Source organism: Staurois parvus, unplaced genomic scaffold, assembly GCF_062004578.1.
Source record: "Staurois parvus isolate SC_StPar_1 unplaced genomic scaffold, SC_StPar_1.0 ptg000338l, whole genome shotgun sequence".
NCBI lineage: Eukaryota > Metazoa > Chordata > Amphibia > Anura > Ranidae > Staurois > Staurois parvus.
In genome coordinates, this window is record NW_028318134.1 from 44,761 (window position 1) to 65,388 (window position 20,628).

Sequence of the window (20,628 nt, forward strand, 5' to 3'; positions counted from 1 at the left end):
GAACAATGCATTTTCCTGTTGTGAATGTAATTCGCTCTTCATGAACTTCGTTCACCTATTCCCTCCTCTCCCAAACCTGGACTGGCCATGTCCACATCCATGCTGCAACCTTCGCTCCATCTGAGCGTCCCCTGTTATCAGGACCTTCACCGTTCAGTCAGGACTTTGCAGGCTGCGGTCATGACTTTAACCCCCGGTTCAAACCCTGACACATCCCTATATACAGCAACAGTATTTTTTTTTTTTTTTTGGAAACCTTTCACTGACACCAATGATGGGGCACTATTCCTTCCATTAACAGCAACAACGAAGCACTATTCCTTCCACTGACACCAATGATGGGGCACTATTCCTCCCACTGACACCAACAATGGGGCACTATTCCTCCCACTGACACCAATGATGGGGCACTATTCCTCCCACTGACACCAATGATGGGGCACTATTCCTCCCACTGATACCAATGATGGGGCACTATTCCTCCCACTGATACCAATGATGGGGCACTATTCCTTCCACTGACACCAGTGATGGGGCATTATTCCTCCCACTGACACCAACGATGGGGCATTATTCCTCCCACTGACACCAACGATGGGGCACTATTATTTACACTGGCACCAGCAATGGGTTATTATTCCTTTCACTGATACCAACGATGGGGCACTATTCCTTCCACTGACACCAACTATGGGCACTATTCTTTCTGCTGACACCAATGATGGGGCACTATTCCTTCCACTGACACCAACTATGGGCACTATTCTTTCTGCTGACACCAATGATGGGGCACTATTCCTCCCACTGGCACCAACGATGGGCCACTATTCCTCCCACTGACATCAATGATGGGCAATATTTCTTCTGCTGACACCAGCAATGGGGCACTATTCCTTCCACTGATACCAACGATGGGCCACTATTCCTTCCACTGACATCAATGATGGGCACTATTTCTTCTGCTGACACCAGTGATGGGGCACTATTCCTTCCACTGACACCAACGATGGGGCACTATTCCTTACACTGATACCGACTATGGGGCACTATTCTTTACACTGACACCAACAATGGGGCACTATTCCTTACACTGACACCAACGATGGCACACTATTCCTTACACTGACACCAGTAATGGTGCACTATTCCTCCCACAGACACCAACAACAGGGCACTATTCCTTCCACTGACACCAATGATGTGGCACTATTCCTTCCCCTAACACCAAAAAGAAGGGCACTATTCCTTCCAGTGACACCAAAAATAGGGCACCATCCCTTCCACTGGCACCAGCAATGGGGTACTATTGCTTCCGCTGACACAAATGATGGAACACTATTCCTCCCCTTGACACCAACGATGGGGCACTATTCCTTCTCCAACTGACCTCAAGCACTATGTAATTTTCTTACTCCCACAGATTTTGGGGCATTTTCTACTCCACTGGCATTTCGCATGGAAAGCTTGGAACCCGAGAGAGTTGCAAAGGGAACTTGCTCTGCTCTTGCATGGTCTAGGCTGCCAACCAGCATGGTGTTGTGAAGGCATGGAAACCCATCACTTGGGTTTATGACTGAATTTGCTCACTACCTCAACTGTTCTCTCATTCAAAGTAAAGAAAAAAAAATTTTTCAGTTTTTTGTAAAGTTTTTTTCTTGAAAAACAGCCTGTTATTTTTTCATTAGACCATAGTTCTTATTTACCATCATACAATTTATAACATCCAGAAAGAGTCCAACATTTCTTGTAAAGGTCTCTTGCATCATTATTTTGTCTTAAAAGTCCATGAAAATCTGAAGTTTGCTCCAAAGAGCTCAATATTTACAGATGGTGGTTTTGGTCCTCGGTTTCCAGATGATGGTTCTTGACCTGGGTTTGCAGATGGTAGTTCTGGGCTTGCCTATGGTTGTTCTGGTCCTGGGTTTACAGATGATGGTCCCTGAACTGGGTTTACAGATGGTAGTTCTGGGCTTGCATATGGTGGTTCTGGTCCTGGGTTTCCAGATGATGGTTCCTGACCTGGGTTTGCAGATGGTGGTTCTGGTCCAGAGTTGTAGCTCTAATTGGTTCCTTGTTACATACGGAAGGTGAGATCCGTGTCAGACATTTCCCTCTGGTAATAGTCGTCAAATATCTCGTTCTGGGTTACGGTGAATTGGTTCTTCCAGTCACCAAAAATTCCTTGAGGGTGGAAAGAGATGTCATGTGAGGTATCATTGGGGACTGCAAATGCATACTTAGAAACATTATGGTGCTAGATCCTGGGACACTGTTAACCCTGCCCACAGTCTAAAGTTTGCCCAACAACATTCTGGGTGGGTGTGCACAAATCACGCCCAGACCACACGTCTTAATCTGTGAGGATTGCCTACCACGCCCACTTTTCTAGTTGGTTCCACCTAGATACTTCCCACTCGAATCCCCAAACCCAGTTAATCCCTTTTTGAGCTACTTCACAAGGTTGATGCTTTGATCATGGGGCATGGCCCGGGACACAACATCACCAGGACAGAGGACCAAGATGTAGGACTGCTCCAGCAAATCCAGGATAGTTAGCATCCCTACACCCATATCATCTTTATATAGGTTTTGATGCAAATAACAATTCTTTTAAAATTATTTATAATGTTTTTTTTGTATGTGGACACAAGAAAAAGTTTCCACTCTTTGTAATGCACACACTTAAATTTGGAATTTTGTTGTTGATTGTGCCAATACTTGTATAATAAAGAAGAGGGAAAATGAAAAGCTACAGTATGTATAGAAGATTGCTAATTCTTACCTTTCCTCATAAACGGGGATATTGAGTGATCCATGAATGGGAAGGTACTATAGTTGGCCATGGGGTTGTCCTTCATAGCCTGGAAGGAAGTGTTCTTGTGTATATTTTCAACAATCTCTTCAGGAAGTTCCTGATTCATGAACTTCATCACCTTTCGGATCTCACGTTTTGGATCCTAACCAAAGAGGTTCGGGGAGAGTCAATAAGATTCAATTTCTTCTTATCTGTCAAGAGCTCTCCAAATGATAGCAAGCAAAGTCACGTTACCTCCAACATGTCCTCGTAGAACAGGTACAATAGCCTGTGTTTTTTCCTCATCTCCCACCAGCCCTTCACATGTTTGGCCCATGATCCAAAAGCAACTGCCAGACAAAGCAAACACAAGTTTGAGAGAATGGCCATGAAAGAAAGTAACAAAACATTGCAAAAGTCTCCGAAACGTATAAGCATGTTTACCAGTCTACCCATTCCATGATACAGAACATGGACATTTCTTGGGAACTACCATTTTCTAAAAGACCAACTACTGACTCACGTACCATTGCCCTCCATGTAGGTATTTAGATATTCATCCCATGTCCCAGGCTCTGGATGTCCATAGGCCATTCTGTAGAAGTGATAGTACGATACCGCTACATCCTTTGCATTCCTAGCTATGTAGATCATCTAGAAAAAGATGGGAATGACTTTTACACTTCTGTTTCCAAAGTAAGAAATGTCACGTAGAAATGCAATTGTTGCATTCTCAAGACTGAGGAAGACAGATCTATTGGTAAAGCCTCATACTTGAGCCTTGCTTAGTATTACCCTTTACATGCTAAACTGGGAAGCTTTCTTGAAGCCGATAAACCACTCACCAGCACCAGTCTGGTAGTTTTTAATTCAGATCTTGCCATGGAGGAAACCTATGGTTACCATATTTTCAAAACAAAATCTGGAGACACCCTACTGACCATACCCACTTTTAGCTGCACCTGCATAGCCACATCCTGATTTGTAGGCACACCCACAAAATCATACCTCCATTTTTAGCAAGCCCTTAGACAATAGGTCAAAGATTTTTGGAACAAGAGGCAAAGGGTATAAAGACAAAGTGAACAAGTTTCAAATAAGAAGCAGCATGCCTAGTCAGGAGGAACACCTTGAAGGTATCAAGAAGAACACCTAGGAGCCCAACAGCTAGGAGCATGACCAATAAAGTGGGTGACACATCATGGTGTATGGCTTGTAGTATGGGAGTAAACTGAGCTCCGACATTGGTGTTATTGGCAGCATTAGTAACCACCAGCATGGTGTAAATGGCTGCAATAATCCCCCCTCTATTGGTGGTCAGTGGTAGGGATGTTATCCCCTCAGCATTGGCAGCAAGTGACTGACTGTAAGAATACCCCCCTCCCAGCAATGTTCATTGTGTTTTACCTGACCACATCCTCCCATGCCAAGCACTCTTCCAGTCCGAAGGGATTAGAATTCAACAGTCAGGCGGAGGTCACTCTGCCTAACAGTTATGGCTTCTTTCAGTGGTCCTGGAATGAAGATAATGTTTCGGCACACCTCTGCCACGCTACCTATCACAGGCGGCCACACCAGGGCACCCTCCAAGTGGTGTTATTCAATGAGGACCCCTCTTTTTCCAGGTACACCACAACAACTGGGAACATCATGGAGGATGCTTGATTGCTGGAGACAGGCCCCTCAAAATGGGGACTGTCCTTGGAAAACGGAGGTGGATGGGAACAATAGGGTAGCCTATGATTATTGTCTAAGAGAGGACTTTTCCTATTTTGTATCAGATTCTAATTGCTTCCTGTTGTGCTTTTGATACAGGAAGTAGAGGAAAGTATCCCCTGACAGGACGAAAAAGCTGACATGGGTTTAACCCTTCCAAACTATGAAAAAAAAGTTTAGATTCACTTTATTGAGATTAAATGTTCCAGGTTTTAGAGGAGCTTGAAGCTCACTTAAAGCTTACTGATGCTGTCAGGGATCGCGGCTCCGGACTCCTGTGTCACGACGCCGTCCCCCGCGCATGCGCACTGGCGGCGGATCGCGCCGGGACACGGGCACTAGGTCCCGGCGAGCCGCGGCTGACAGGGAGCCGCGCATGCGCAGTAGAGAGCCGCGGGCGCGCCTCAGGCGTCCAATGACAGCCGGGGGCGCGTCCTAGCCAGCCAATGACAGTGCAGGGCGCACTATTTAAAGATGCCCTGCACTGTCACCAATTGCCGCAAGGTCTTCCTGTGATCCTGAGTTCCTGCACCCGTTTTGTGACCCTGTTTTTGACCCTGACTACGCTGCCTGCCCCTGTGATTGACCCGGCTTGCCCTGACTATTCTACCCGCTCCTGTGATTGACCCGGCTTGTCCTGACTATTCTGCCCGCTCCTGTGTTTTGACTCGGATTATCCTGACTATTCTACGGACTGATTTACCTGGCTGACCCTGCATGTGACCCGACTACTCATTGCCCGCCGATTCAGTACCCCGCTTACCCCCACGGGACCACTATCCGTACCACCCTGCTGGGGCCGCCATCCTCTTCATATCTGGCTCTCCCGGTACCTACACACATCCCCGGAGGCCTCCTCAGCTGCTGGTGGGCCCGCTCAGAGGTCGTGACCTGGCCCGGGACTGTTTCAAGTCCATCCCCACCATCAGGGGCCCTGGTGAAGGCACAGCCCGGGCTTAGATCCCATGCTCTGGGTTGGTCTGTCAGTTGGCAGCTGGAAGGCTCTGCCTGGCGGATCATAACAGTACCTTGCGGCCATGACAGAGCCAGGAAGTGGACCGGCGTCCCTAGAGGATATTTGCCAGCACCTGGCAACTTTGACCCAGGCTTTCCAGAACTTCCACAGTCGCTGCGCCCGACTGGAGGACCGCATGGAGACGTTAGCCCCCCAGACTCCCCCTGCTCAGAGTTCTCCATCTGTGGAACCTCCCGCTACCCCGGCATCCGGAGCGGTTGCCACACCCTCAGCTCCTGAGCCCCGCGTTCCCCTGCCGGAACGGTTCCGTGGTGACCGGAGCCGCTTCCGAGCCTTCCGAAACGCTTGCACCCTGTATTTTGACTTGCAGCCCCGCACATTCTCCACCGAGACCGTCAAGGTGGGGTTTATAGTCTCTCTCCTTCAGGATGAGCCCCAGGATTGGGCTCACCGTCTGATGGAGAGGCGCGACTCCCAGCTTGACTCCGTGACCGAGTTCTTTCAGGCCATGGCAGTATTGTATGACGACCCTCAGCGGGCTGCCTCCGCAGAGGCTACCCTATACTCTCTGCGGCAAGGCCGCCGGGCAGCCGAAGAATACGCATCCGATTTTAGGCGATGCATGGGAGACACCAGATGGAACGATGCGGCCTTATGTCACCAGTTCCGCATCGGACTGTCTGAATCTCTCAAGGACGAACTTGCACGAGTAGGCCTACCTGACTCCCTGGAAAAACTGATTGAGTTGGCCATCCAGATTGACCGTAGGTTAAGGGAACGTCGGCTGGAAAGGAGCAGCCAGGGTCAAAGGGTGGCATGGATCCCACCAAGAGACACAGCTCCAACCCCAGGGAACCATCCCCGAAGCACGGAATCGGGGGACAACCCGGAACCCATGCAACTGGGACTGGCCCGTTCCCACTTATCGGTCGAGGAACGTCAAAGGAGACGATCGCTGAACCTATGCCTGTACTGCGGGGAAGCTGGTCATCAGGTGCGCTCCTGTCCTGCAAAAATGAGTAAGTCCGCTTCCTTTTCTTTTACCTTACCTGCAGGAAGGGATGATCAGTCAAATTACCTGGCCATACCTGTGTCTTTACAGCTCCCGGGAAGAACACTGTCGGTGACCGCAATCGTTGACTCAGGAGCTTGTAGTTGTTTTATCGACCTGACTTTTGCCCACCGGCAAAAAATACCACTTCAGACCAAAGAAAGGGGGTTCAACATCTTCTTGGCAGACGGGTCCAGTATAAAATCAGGGGTGGTGGACCAGGAGACACCACCCATTTTCACCACAATGGCAGACCATCACCAGGAGTTCCTCCGTTTGGATGCCATCGCATCTCCCCTATTTCCAGTCATTCTGGGGCTCCCTTGGCTGCGGGCCCATAACCCCCAGATTGACTGGGAAAGGGGAACGATTCAATTCAGGTCACCTTACTGTTTGAATCACTGCCACGTCGCAGGATCCGTGGGTCCCCGGTTCCTCCTGTGCGTGGATGGCCAATCTATCCCAGACCATTCCCCCGGCCTACCATGACTTCTTAGACGTTTTCAGTAAGCGAGGAGCTGACGTTCTTCCCCCGCACCGTTCATACGATTGCCCCATAGACCTCCTACCCGGATCTGAAATCTCATTCGGCCGTATCTTTCCCTTGTCCGAAGCAGAATCAGGAGTACTGAGGGAATATATTGACGAGAACCTTAGGAAGGGATTTATTCGTCCATCCACATCCCCAGCCGGGGCCGGGTTGTTCTTCGTAGAGAAGAAGGACAAATCGTTACGGCCCTGCATAGACTACCATGATCTGAACAAGATAACGGTAAAAAATCGTTATCCCTTACCCCTAGTCCCCGAGCTCCTCCAGAGATTAAGATCAGCAATGATATTTACTAAACTAGACCTGCGGGGGGCCTATAACCTTGTCCGTATCAGGGAGGGGGATGAGTGGAAGACGGCCTTCCGTACGAGATTCGGTCACTATGAATATTTAGTGATGCCGTTCGGGCTCTGTAATGCACCGGCAACTTTCCAGCATTTTATCAACGATGTTTTTCGTGATTTCCTCGATGTTTTTGTGGTGGTTTATTTGGATGACATCCTAATTTTCTCCCCTTCACTGGAGGTTCATCGAGGTCACGTATTACGGGTATTAGAACGGTTGCGTCAACACGGGCTATACGCCAAGGCAGAAAAGTGCTGTTTCGAGCAGCGCGAAATCACGTTCTTGGGACTGGTTCTCTCTTCCGCGGGGGTCGCGATGGATCCCCAGAAGGTCACGGCGATCTTAGATTGGCCAATACCCGCCGATAAAAAGGGGGTACAGCGTTTCATCGGCTTTTCCAACTTTTATAGAAAGTTTGTTAGGAACTTCTCCGGTCTGGTCTCCCCGATCACGCAACTGACGAAACAAGGGGTCCGCTTTAAGTGGACTCCCGAAGCTCAGACGGCGTTCGAGAAACTCAAGAAATTGTTCACTTCTGCTCCCATTCTCTGCCACCCGGATTCTTCTCTCCCATATGTCTTGGAAGTGGACGCCTCCGAGAACGCGGTAGGAGCGGTTCTATCCCAAAGAAATGGAACCAAGGAACTACTGCACCCCGTGGCGTTCTTCTCCAGGAAGTTGACATCGGCAGAACGTAACTATGATATTGGAGATCGGGAGCTCCTGGCCATCAAATCCGCTCTAGAAGAATAAAGGTACTTACTGGAAGGAGCCACACACCCAATCCTAATATTCACAGATCACAAAAACCTTGAATATTTAAGAACAGCAAGACGACTGAGACCTCGCCAGGCAAGATGGGCTCTTTTCTTCTCGCGATTCACATTCCATATAACGTACCGACCCGGTACTAAGAACACAAAACCAGACGCTCTGTCCCGCATGTTTGAGGACCCCGACGACGCAGTGGTACCTGACACCATCTTACCTTCCGGAAGTTTCCTCGCTCTACAAACGGAACTTCGTTCCAGACTTCTCGACGCTTCTATAGGACTACCAGTTCCGTCTGGGTCACCCCTCCTGAACCACGGTGGGCTGTTTTGGAAGGAAGACCGGATCATGGTCCCAGAAGAAGTGCGAACCTTGGTCCTAGGGCACTGCCACGACCATCAAATGGCAGGTCACTTCGGGGTTGCGAAAACTCTGGAACTACTACGGCGCTCGTTCTGGTGGCCGAACATGAATAAGGACTGCGAGCGTTACGTCCAGACCTGCTCCACCTGTCAAAGGAACAAGCCCTCCAGGAGCCGGGCATGGGGATTGTTACGTCCATTACCAATACCCAAGCGGGCCTGGCAAATGATAGCCATGGATTTTGTGGTCGAACTCCCACCATCCCAAGGCTACACAGCAATAATGGTGGTCGTGGACCGCTTCTCAAAGATGGCACATTTTATACCCCTGGAGAAGACCCCATCGGCACCAGAAACGGCACGAATCTTCATTAAGGAAGTAGTGAGGCTTCACGGGGTTCCCGAAGATATAGTGTCAGATTGGGGAGTCCAATTCACCTCCAGGTTCTGGAACGCCTTGTGTAAGGCACTGGGAATCAAGCTGTCGCTTTCATCCGCCTACCATCCACAGACCAACGGCCAAACCGAGAGGACCAACCAAAGTCTGGAGCAATACTTACGATGTTACACGTCCTACCTTCAGGATGACTGGCTGACGTTGTTGCCGTCCGCAGAATTCTCGTACAACAACTCAAGTCACTCAGCAACGGGGCAATCCCCGTTCTTCTCCAATTACGGGTATCATCCCACATTTCTCCCTGATTTGATGCCTGAAAATCCAGTACCGGCGTCTCAAGACGTCTTGAACTTCTTTTCTGTCAATAACAAAACAATTCAGGAAGCCATCGCTAAAGCCCAAGAGGACAGTAAGAGGGCGTTCGAAAGGAAGAGAAGAGGAGAATTACTGCTTCAACCAGGGGATCAGGTGTGGCTGGCAACGACCAACTTCAAGATGCTGTGTCCTTCAAGGAAGCTGGGACCCAAGTACATTGGCCCATTTCCGGTAAAGCGTGTAGTCAACAAGGTGGCCTACGAACTTGAGCTTCCGCGGACCTTCAAGATACATCCTGTGTTCCATGTATCTCTCCTGAAGCCATCCAGACCGGATTCCTTCCCGGACCGTGAATCCAGACCTCCCGAGGCAGTCACCATAGGTGACCAGGAGGAATACGAAGTGGAGACTATCCTCAGTTGCCGAAAGAGGGGGGGCCAGACACAGTTCCTGATAAAATGGAAGGGTTATGGCCCTGAGGAGAACTCATGGGAACCCGCCCAGAACATTCACGCACCCAGGCTCATCCGGGAGTTTTTTCGTGGTCACCCGCGGTGGAGAGATCAGTGGGGCTCCCGGAGGGTGCCCATTGGGGGGGGGCAATGTCAGGGATCGCGGCTCCGGACTCCTGTGTCACGACGCCGTCCCCCGCGCATGCGCACTGGCGGCGGATCACGCCGGGACACGGGCACTAGGTCCCGGCGAGCCGCGGCTGACAGGGAGCCGCGCATGCGCAGTAGAGAGCCGCGGGCGCGCCTCAGGCGTCCAATGACAGCCGGGGGCGCGTCCTAGCCAGCCAATGACAGTGCAGGGCGCACTATTTAAAGATGCCCTGCACTGTCACCAATTGCCGCAAGGTCTTCCTGTGATCCTGAGTTCCTGCACCCGTTTTGTGACCCTGTTTTTGACCCTGACTACGCTGCCTGCCCCTGTGATTGACCCGGCTTGCCCTGACTATTCTACCCGCTCCTGTGATTGACCCGGCTTGTCCTGACTATTCTGCCCGCTCCTGTGTTTTGACTCGGATTATCCTGACTATTCTACGGACTGATTTACCTGGCTGACCCTGCATGTGACCCGACTACTCCTTGCCCGCCGATTCGGTACCCCGCTTACCCCCACGGGACCACTATCCGTACCACCCTGCTGGGGCCGCCACCCTCTTCATATCTGGCTCTCCCGGTACCTACACACATCCCCGGAGGCCTCCTCAGCCGCTGGTGGGCCCGCTCAGAGGTCGTGACCTGGCCCGGGACTGTTTCAAGTCCATCCCCACCATCAGGGGCCCTGGTGAAGGCACAGCCCGGGCTTAGACCCCACGCTCTGGGTTGGTCTGTCAGTTGGCAGCTGGAAGGCTCCGCCTGGCGGATCATAACAGATGCCTAGTAAAAGCTTGCACAAAGCTACATTCGTCAAGACCAGTACTCATGTTGTGGTTGTGTGTTGACTAATAACTAACCCAGAAACTAAACAAATTCAAAAATACAAAGTACATCAGATACTCAAATCAGATGAGGAGACCTTGCAGTTCTTTTCCCAGAAGCTCTTGGGAAGAACCTCAGCCTGGAGATGGGTCTTAATCACACGTGGTGGGTCCATTTTGTCCAGTGTTTCAGTTGCTGGAAGAAAAAAAAAATTAGAAGGAATACTGAAAATAACAAATTCGGGAGACAAGACTATCCTGTGATGTATAGCATACAAAGCGGTTTTAGACAATTGCGTGCTTTTACACTTTGTTGCGTTAACTCGGTATGGAAAGATACCTGAGGTGATTCCAGGTCCTGCGCTCTCCAAGAAGGGCACTCGCTCAAATATCGCTCCTTTCTGACTCTTCTCCATGTCTCCCCCATTCATGATGAGATCGACTATCTTGCTCACCCATGTGGTCCCTGAAGATATTAGACATATTAAAGGGTACATTTATTAAAAATGTGCATGGCCATCCAGCAAATCATTCTGTGCAAATTGGGCGAAAACGAATGTTCATTAGGCCTTGTCTTCTGAATGAAGGTTCTTTTATTCTGGGCAGTAGAAAAATACTACATTATGGCCAGCAGATGGAGCCGAGGAGCATAAGAAACACATACATAGATCTAACAATTCTTTTCGTATATTTATTTGATAATTCCCTCTAGCGATCTGGCAGCCATTTAGATCTATATCGATCTATTGGCCATAATGTGGTATTTTACTACTGACAAAAATAAAAAGGATGTTTGTTCAGAATTGAAAGTAGCCTAAATGATCATTTGCTTTTGCCCAATTTGCAGAGAAAGTAAAATACTGCATTATGGCAACTAGATGAAGCTGAGGAACATACTGCATATATGTTTTTGTAACAAGAGATACAATGTAACAACCCTAGAGATCACTAGACATAATTATCAAATAAATGTACCCAAGTAACTGTTACATTGTATCTCTTGTTACAAAGACATATTTATTTCCTGCGCTCCTCAGCTCCATCTAGTGGTCATGATGCCATATATTTCTACTGCCTAGAACGGGTGTCGGCAACCCGCGGCTCCAGAGCCGCATGCGGCTCTTTTTCATCTTTGCTGCGGCTCCGGAGCACACTGCCCACCAGGTGACAGGCAATAGGGTTTCAGTGGTCGGCAAGCCGTGGATCGCAAGCCACATGCGGCTCTTCTGTGTGCCGGGCGCCCGCTCCCCTCCCTCCTCTCGGGCGGCCGCCTCAAAAGTCAGGACTCTTTTAATCCAGCCCGCGGAGCGTGGAACATTAGCTGTCAGGATGTAGGCGGGGCAGCCAGGATGTAGGCGGGGCAGCGTGACGAACTCCTCTCACAGTCCGCCCTGAAGACCAGAACACAGCGCGGGAACACAGCGAGAGGAACGCGCGGAGCAAAGGTAAGTGAATTGAGACAATATGGGGAATTAATTACTATAGGGGGGATGAATTACTATGGGGGATGAATTATTATATGGAGGATTAATTACTATGGGGGATGAATTACTATGGAGGATGAATTACTATATGGGGGATGAATTACTATGGAGGATGAATTACTATGGGGGATGAATTACTATATGGGGGATGAATTACTATGGGGGATGAATTACTATGGGGGATGAATTACTATGGAGGATGAATTACTATAGGGGGGATGAATTACTATAGGGGGGATGAATTACTATGGGGGATGAATTACTATATGGGGGATGAATTACTATGGGGGATGTATTACTATATGGGGGATGAATTACTATGGGGGATGAAGTACTGTAGGGGGGATGAATTACTATAAGGGGGATGAATTACTATATGGGGGATGAATTACTATATGGGGGATGAATTACTATGGGGGATGAATTACTATAGGGGGGATGAATTACTATGGAGGATGAATTACTATATGGGGGATGAATTACTATATGGGGGATGAATTACTATAGGGGGGATGAATTACTATATGGGGGATGAATTACTATAGGGGGGATGAATTACTATATGGGGGATGAATTACTATGGGGGATGAATTACTATATGGGGGATGAATTACTATGGGGGATGAATTACTATGTGGGGGATGAATTACTATATGGGGGATGCATTACTATGGGGGATTAATTACTATATGGGGGATTAATTACTATGGGGGATGAATTACTATGTGGGGGATGAATTACTATATGGGGGATGAATTACTATAGGGGGGATGAATTACTATATGGGGGATGAATTACTATGGGGGATGAATTACTATATGGGGGATGAATTACTATGGGGGATGAATTACTATAGGGGGGATGAATTACTATAGGGGGGATGAATTACTATGGGGGGGATGAATTACTATATGGGGGATGAATTACTATATGGGGGATATAGCTAACTGCACGATCCTGTATATAGCATTAAGGTAAGAAACAATATATGCAGTGTCGGATTTGTTTTAAATGTTGCAATGGTTTTGCGGCTCCCAGTCTTTTTTTTCCCTTCGGAAACGGGTCCAAGTGGCTCTTTATGTCTTAAAAGTTGCAGACCCCTGGCCTAGAACAATGGTCTTCGGACTACGGCCTGGGGGCCAGATGCGGCCCTTTGCTTGCCCTTATCTGGCCCTTGGGGCACTTTTTTCTCCCACTGATACAAGACACTGTTCCTCTCACTGACACCAACAAGGGGGCATATTTCCTGCTACTGATATCAACAACAGGCACTATTCCTCCGATTGACACCTACCATGGTACACTATTCCACCCATTGACACCTATGATGGGGTACTATGGTACTATTCCTCCCATTGACACCTACGATGGGACACTATTCCTCTGATTGACAACTACGATGGGGCACTATTCCTCCAATTGACACCAATGATGGGGCACTATTCCTCCCATTGACACCTATGATGGGGCACCATTCCTCCAATTGACACCTACAATGGGGCACTATTCCTCTGATTGACACCTACGATGGGGCACTATTCCTCCGATTGACACCTACAATGGGGCACTATTATTCCGATTGACACCTACAATGGGGTACTATTCCTCCGATTGACACCTACGATGGGGCACTATTCCTCCCATTGACACCTACGATGAGGCACTATTCTTCCCACTGCTACCTATGATGGGGCACTATTCATCCCACTGACACCAATGATGGGGCGCTATTCCTCCCTCTGACACCAATGATGGGGCACTATTCCTCCCACTGACACCAATGATGGGGCGCTATTCCTCCCACTGACACCAATGATGGGGCGCTATTCCTCCCACTGCTACCTATGATGGGGCACTATTCCTCCCACTGACACCAATGATGGGGCTGTATTCCTCCCTCTGACACCAATGATGGGGCACTATTCCTCCCACTGACACCAATGATGGGGCACTATTCCTCCCACTGACACCAGTGATGGGGCACTATTCCTCCCATTGACACCTACGATGGGGCACTATTCCTCCCATTGACACCTACGATGGGGCACTATTCCTCCCATTGACACCAATGATGGGACACTATTCCTCTGATTGACATTTACGATGGGGCACTATTCCTCTGATTGACACCTACGATGGGGAACAATTCCTCCCATTGACACCTACGATGAGGAACTATTCCTCCCACTGACAACAATGATGGGGCACTATTCCTCCCATTGACACCTACGATGGGACACTATTCCTCCCATTGACACCTACAATGGGGCACTACTCCTCCCATTGACACCTACGATGGGGCACTATTCCTCCCATTGACACCTACGATGGGGCACTATTCCTCCCATTGACACCTGCAATTGGGCACTAATTCCTCCCACTGACACTAAGAATGGGGCACCATACTTCCCACTGACACCAAAGATGGGTCACTATTTCTTCAACTTACACCAAGAATAGGACACTATTCCTCCCCCCAATGCCAAAGATGCATTGTTTCATTCCAATGATGCAGGACAATGGCCACAGTCCGGCCCCCCTAAAGTCTGAAAGCCAGTAAACTGGCCCTTTGTTTAGAAAGTTTGGAGACCCCTGGCCTAGAATAAAAGAACATTTGTTCACCAAACATCCTACTGAAAATTTGCCAGATTGCACAGAGAGTAAAACACCTCATTATGGCCACTATTTTAGAACCACCCAGAATTAAAGAATATTTGTCTTGGAAAATGATTTAAAGTGTAAGTTTGTGTTTGCACCTTTGTCTCTTAAATGTATTCAATTTGTATTTATTTTTCATAGATGGCCCACTACGGCCACATTTCTTATATCTGTCCTCACCGGATTTTGGATAGGTGGCTATCAGCAGATCGTCTTCTCGGGCCTGGAATTTCACAACGTTGTCCCAGTTGGCTGCAAAAGGACCGATGGTGGGCATCCCGTCCACCCATATCAGTGGGGGGTGTTTAAGTGACTCCAAGACTTCTGGGGAAATGTTAGGAAGAGGCATTGTGTGCTGTGCTATTCACTGGTCCAACGAAACACCTTGAAAGTCATCAAAGCCTAGAAAGTTTAAAAGGGGAACAATAATTTATTATTTTTTTTATATTTATTGAGATATATGAGAATGATATACGCTTAATGCAGATTATTTTGTCAGTGTATGTTCATTATTTAAAATGCTTGTTTCCATCTATAGCTTGTACTTATATGTGTAGATGGGGGCAGCCATATTTGTTCTCTACAGACTCTGCTTCTGGTATACCATGACCTCACTGAAAATATTAGACTCTGTAACTGAGCTCATCTCATTGACCATTAAAGTGACCCTGTTTAGAAAAATGAACTGTTGGATTGGCAATCAGAACGAGCCTTCAGTGCTTACTTCACAACTCCTCTATCCAGACGGTCTAAGCCCACCCACATGGAGGAAAAATATATTTGAAATACTACAATTTTGGCCATATTCAATATATTTCAAAATATTTTTCAATTAATATATATACAGTTGTGTTCAAAATAATAGCAGTGTGTTGAAAAAAGTGAATAAAGCTGAAAATCCTTCTAATACTTTTATTTCCATCCACACAAATGCATTGGGAACACGACACATTCTATTCCAAATCAAAACATGAAGAAAAATACATCAAATTTGTGTTGTTCCTCTAAAAAAATGGAAGAAAAGTGAATATTAGACGGTTCAAAAAAAATAGCAGTGTTTGTATTCTTCTTTACAAACTCAAACATTCACTATATAAACTGAGAAATGTTGGAAGATTTTGCTTTCCTTTGAATGACTTCATGAATATTTGGTTGTAGTCGCACTGTTTCTGAGAACTGCTGTACATCTGTGTTGCATGGAGTCACCCAACTTCTGGCCCCTGTGATCAGGTATTCCAGCCCAGGATGATTGGACCACATTCCACAGTTCTTCTCTATTTCTTGGTTTTGCCTCAGAAACTGCATTTTTGATGTCACCCCACAAGTTTTCTATTGGATGAAGATCCGGGGATTGGGCTGGCCACTCCATAACGTCAATCTTGTTGGTCTGGAACCAAGATGTTGCACATTTACTGGTGTGTTTGGGGTAGTTGTCTTGTTGGAACACCCATTTCAAGGGCATTTCCTCTACAGCATAAGGCAGCATGACCTCTTCAAGTATTCTGATGTATTCAAACTGATCCATGATCCCTGGTATGCGATAAATAGGCCCAACACCGTAGTATGAGAAACATCCCCATATCATGATGCTTGCACCACCATGCTTCACGGTCTTCACAGTGTACTGTGGCTTGAATTCAGTGTTTGGGGGTCGTCTGACAAACTGTCTCCGCCCACTAGACCCAAAAAGAACAATCTTACTTTCATCAGTCCACAAAATGTTGCGCCATTTCTCTTTAGGCCAGTCAATGTGCTCTTTGGCAGATTGTAACCTCTTCAGCACGTCTTTTTCCCAACAGTGGGACTTTGCGGGGACTTCTTGCAGATAGCTTGGCTTCACATAGGCGTCTTCTAATTGTAACAATCCTCACAGGGAACGTCACACCTTCTTTCATCTTCCTGGAGCTGATTGTTGGATGAGTCCGCGCCATTTTGCCTATTCTTCTATCCATTCCAATGGTAGTTTTTCGCTTTCTTCTACGTCTTTCAGGTTTTGGTTGCCATTTTAAAGCATTTGCCATCATTTTAGCTGAGCAGCCGATCATTTTCTGCACTTCTTTATATGTTTTCCCCTCTCCAATCAACTTTGCAATCAAGGTACGCTGTTCTTCTGAACAATGTCTGGAACGACCCATTTTCCTCAGAATTTCAGAGAGAAATGCACTGTAACCAGCATGTCCAGCATTTGCTGCCTTCCTTCCTTAAATAAGGGCAATAATTGCCACCTGTTTATCAAAGAATGAATGACCTCACTAATAGGACTCCACACTGCTATTATTTTGAACACGCCCCTTTCAATGAGTGATTCAATGACACAGAATCAGCAGCATGCATGTCATGACTGTTGGGTCTGTTGGGTTTCTATTACTCTACTACACCTGCTAGGAAGTTATTTGCCATGTAGAAATATCATTTCCACCAAAAACAGTGATTGATCCGGTTAGTGATGTCTGACTGCTATTATTTTGAACACAACTGTATATATTGCATGTTGAAATGCGTTTTTATTACAAAATATATAAAACATATTTTTAAAAATACATATCAAATATACGGTATGTCTTTAAAAATACAAATCTACATTTCTGGAATGCATTTACAAATATATGTAAAAATATATGTTAAAATGACTTTTTTATATGTTAAAAAAAATCTGAAGAATATATTTAAAAAAAATATATATTTTAAAATATAGACTTTAATAGAGACTAAGAATGAACACACCAGGCAGTGGAAACTTTATTCATTTGCAGGTTCATTTTATTTTATTTATAAATATGACTTTAAAGGAAACCTGTCATAAGTAAATAATGCAGTCAGACATTACTGACCTCTCACTCTGAAAGTGCTAACTGTCCTTCCATTCCAGCTAGGATAACAATTCTGGATTTTTGCTGCCCTTCATTTGTTGCATAAATAATCCAGGTCTATAAGTATGGAAGCAGGGGCGGACTGACAACTCATGGGGCCCCCGGGCAATAGGGGATCATGGGGCCCCTGTGTCCTTGCCCAAACTCAAAAAAGCCTATGAAAAAGGTACCAGGAGCATCTCATGGGGCCCCCTACTGACCCCAGGCCCTCGGGCAGTGCCCGAGTTTCCAAATGGTCAGTCCGCCCCTGTATGGAAGCCATTTTTTGATGTATGACCAGCACAGAGGGGTATTTACAGAAATACAATAATCAATGCACAGCTTTGAAAGGTATGTAAAAGTGTGTTACAGGTAAATGCCAAAAAATAGCTCAAAATCTGTAATCGCTCAAAATGCAAGATTTCCGATAACAGTGTTCCATTATATTGATAACTGTGAACCTTACTCATGTAATTATCTTTTTCATCATAGTACCCACCCGGCACCCAGCTCCTAGCATTACGCCACGTCTGGCTGTCACCTTTGTAATCAATAATGACTGAAAGTGCTTGTGTTTGCTTTACAGGTGATTTGGCAAACTCATCATCAGCTCTGCCAAGCGCAAACATGAATGCAAACCCCATTGAAAGCAATAGGAGGCAAATTTTCAAGATCAGTTCTGGACATTTTCAAGGTTGATAGGTGAGGAAATGTCAAACAAATGGCATGGGGAGCTGGGCACTTCCAGGGGGTGGGTGGGGTGCATGCACCAATGCAAAATTATTTAAATAAAATACCAAAAAAAAACCTTGCTGCTAAATGACAGTTCCCATCTCCAGACTTTCTTCTGGGGGATCCTGGGTGACATCATTGATCATCATCAACATATATGGTCAATGATGTCACCCAGCAAAAAACAAAAAGTATACAAAAATTAAAAATGAAGTAGGGTTCCCCTTCACCCAAAATACATACCAGACCCATACAGCCTAACTGGTCAGTAAGAGGAGGTGCAGCGAGCATGAACACACCTTCCCCCTGGAACCAAACAAAGCCAGATGCCCTCAAAATTCTGAGGGTACTTTGAACCCCCCTGGCAAGGCACCATGGTCCATGTTAATGTCTTGATGACGACAAGGGCTTCTACCCCACAACCCTGGCTTGATGGTTAAGGCGGTCTGTGCGGGGAGCTTATCTAAAAGCCCAATTTAGTTCTGATCTCTTTCATGCTTCTGATTGTACAGCACCTGGGTGACATCATTGATCACATATGGTTATGAAAATATATGGTAAAAAAAAAAAGTCAAGAAATCCAAAAAAGCATAGGTTTCTGCCAAAAATACATACTTTACCCAAATCTGAGCATGCACCCTGGCTGGCCAGAATAGGGTGGTGCAGCCAGCTTGCAACCCCATCCTTGAGCCCCCAGGCCAGATGCCAACAACATTGGGAGGGTATTTGGAGGTCTCATGGCAAGACACTGTGTCCACCTGTTTATGTATTGATGAGAACAAAGGCCTCGTAACCACAACTCTGGCCTGGTGGTTGTGGGGATTTGGGGAGGCAGAACGTATCTAAATTCCCCCTTTAAAATAAAGACACCCCAAGCTTTCCAGCTCACCCAACATGAATGAGTAAAGGCTGCATAGTACCCTAGGGTTGCTCCTTCAAAAAAAATGAAATAATAAATAAACACACACATCATGTTGATGAGAACAAGGGCCTCTTAACCACAACCCTGGACTGGTGGTTGTGGGGATTTGGGGGGTCAGAACCTAAATAAACACACACATCATGAAAATGTTCTATATTAAAAAAACAAAAGACATAGTAAATCCACCATCAATCACGACGTCCAGCAATGCAGATCCAGAGTCAATAAAGTCCAGTGCCGATCTCAACGACACAAACGTGATGACCTCTTTTAATGGACTCTCGCCACAACTGACAGCTCCCTGGCCCCCCAGTTGACTGTAAATGACCAAAAATGATCAATGACTTCATCAGGGATGAAGTCTAGCAAAAGGTCTGTTTCACTGATAGGTGTTCTATGATATACCCAAATATGTTCCATGACACTTTCCCAAAGCACCCTGGCCCCTGATGAAGTTACGTAGGTGGCGAAACATGTCGGGAGCACATTGCACAATGTATTTGTTGAGGAGAACATTATCCAGGAATAATAATTTTGGTGAAGGATGGCGCAGTATAGGAATGAGAGACATAGGAAGTGAGAAATAGAAGACCTGGAAAGAAATGATATAAAATATATGGAGAGTTGAGAGATACAAAGGATAATAAAAGGGTCTTTTACCTATGACTTTGTAGATAATTACTGGCCTCATGTAGGGTTAACTTCTCATAAATTCTCAACCCGCCCCATGTCACCATAACATGATCCTCGAATTATAAACGGATTACGGTACAGTTTGCAGACTATGGCAGATTAGCGGTCCCGATGATAGCCTTACCTTCCAGGGATCTGTGGGACAGAAGAGTGACACTCGGAATGGAGAGTCACCTTTGCTCAGGTTTTCAGGCAGTGTACAATCGGTGAGCCAAGAATGAAACTGGAGACTGACACACAGAGGGCGGGGGTTGTACGCAGATTATAATTCAACCCATTCATTGCCGGGCCCTGCCTACAACATAGGACACTTTATCTTCCTAATAAAAATCTATTGATGACTTAAGATTTTATGCAAAGTGAAAATATCTTGCCTCATCTAGTATAATATTCTATTTAATCTGTCTGCAGGATTTCATTGTGTCTAGGACTAGGTAAAAACCCTTTCATGACTGAAGGTTAATCCAAAGAATGATTGGAAGAGGTCATTCTACAATCTAACATTCAATAGAACTGCACTATAGCCGTGGTGACCAAGCTGTGGCCCAACACAGCTATGAATGTGGCTCAACACAAAATTGTTCCTGCTG

General features: G+C 46.6%; 1 protein-coding gene across 2 annotated transcripts; it reads right to left on the reverse strand.

Annotated features, from left to right (window-relative positions):
• Positions 1–1,627: 1,627 nt before the first annotated feature.
• Positions 1,628–20,268, reverse strand: LOC149457002 (sulfotransferase 1 family member D1-like). 2 transcript variants are annotated; one of them, XM_089684152.1, is made up of 8 exons: positions 20,163–20,268; positions 15,023–15,244; positions 11,041–11,166; positions 10,799–10,896; positions 3,322–3,448; positions 3,050–3,144; positions 2,783–2,957; positions 1,628–2,181 (listed from the first exon to the last, which is right to left on the reverse strand). In XM_089684152.1, the coding sequence occupies exons 2-8, from the start codon at positions 15,189–15,191 to the stop codon at positions 2,075–2,077; spliced, it is 897 nt and encodes a 298-aa protein (XP_089540278.1). In that variant the 5' UTR covers positions 15,192–15,244; positions 20,163–20,268; the 3' UTR covers positions 1,628–2,074. The 2 variants fall into 2 exon arrangements, with proteins under 2 accessions (XP_089540278.1, XP_089540279.1); XM_089684153.1 differs by lacking the exon at positions 20,163–20,268 and adding an exon at positions 20,006–20,154.
• Positions 20,269–20,628: the final 360 nt, after the last annotated feature.

Bases quoted from the DNA above. Each gene is read 5' to 3' on its own strand.
- LOC149457002 (XM_089684152.1), bottom strand. From the start codon at position 15,191: ATGCCTCTTCCTAACATTTCCCCAGAAGTCTTGGAGTCACTTAAACAC. The intron at 10,897-11,040 runs GTATCTTTCCAT...TTTTTCTTCCAG, and splicing joins AGGACCTGGAATCACCTCAG to CAACTGAAACACTGGACAAA. The intron at 2,958-3,049 runs GTAACGTGACTT...CTCTTTGGTTAG, and splicing joins TCTACGAGGACATGTTGGAG to GATCCAAAACGTGAGATCCG.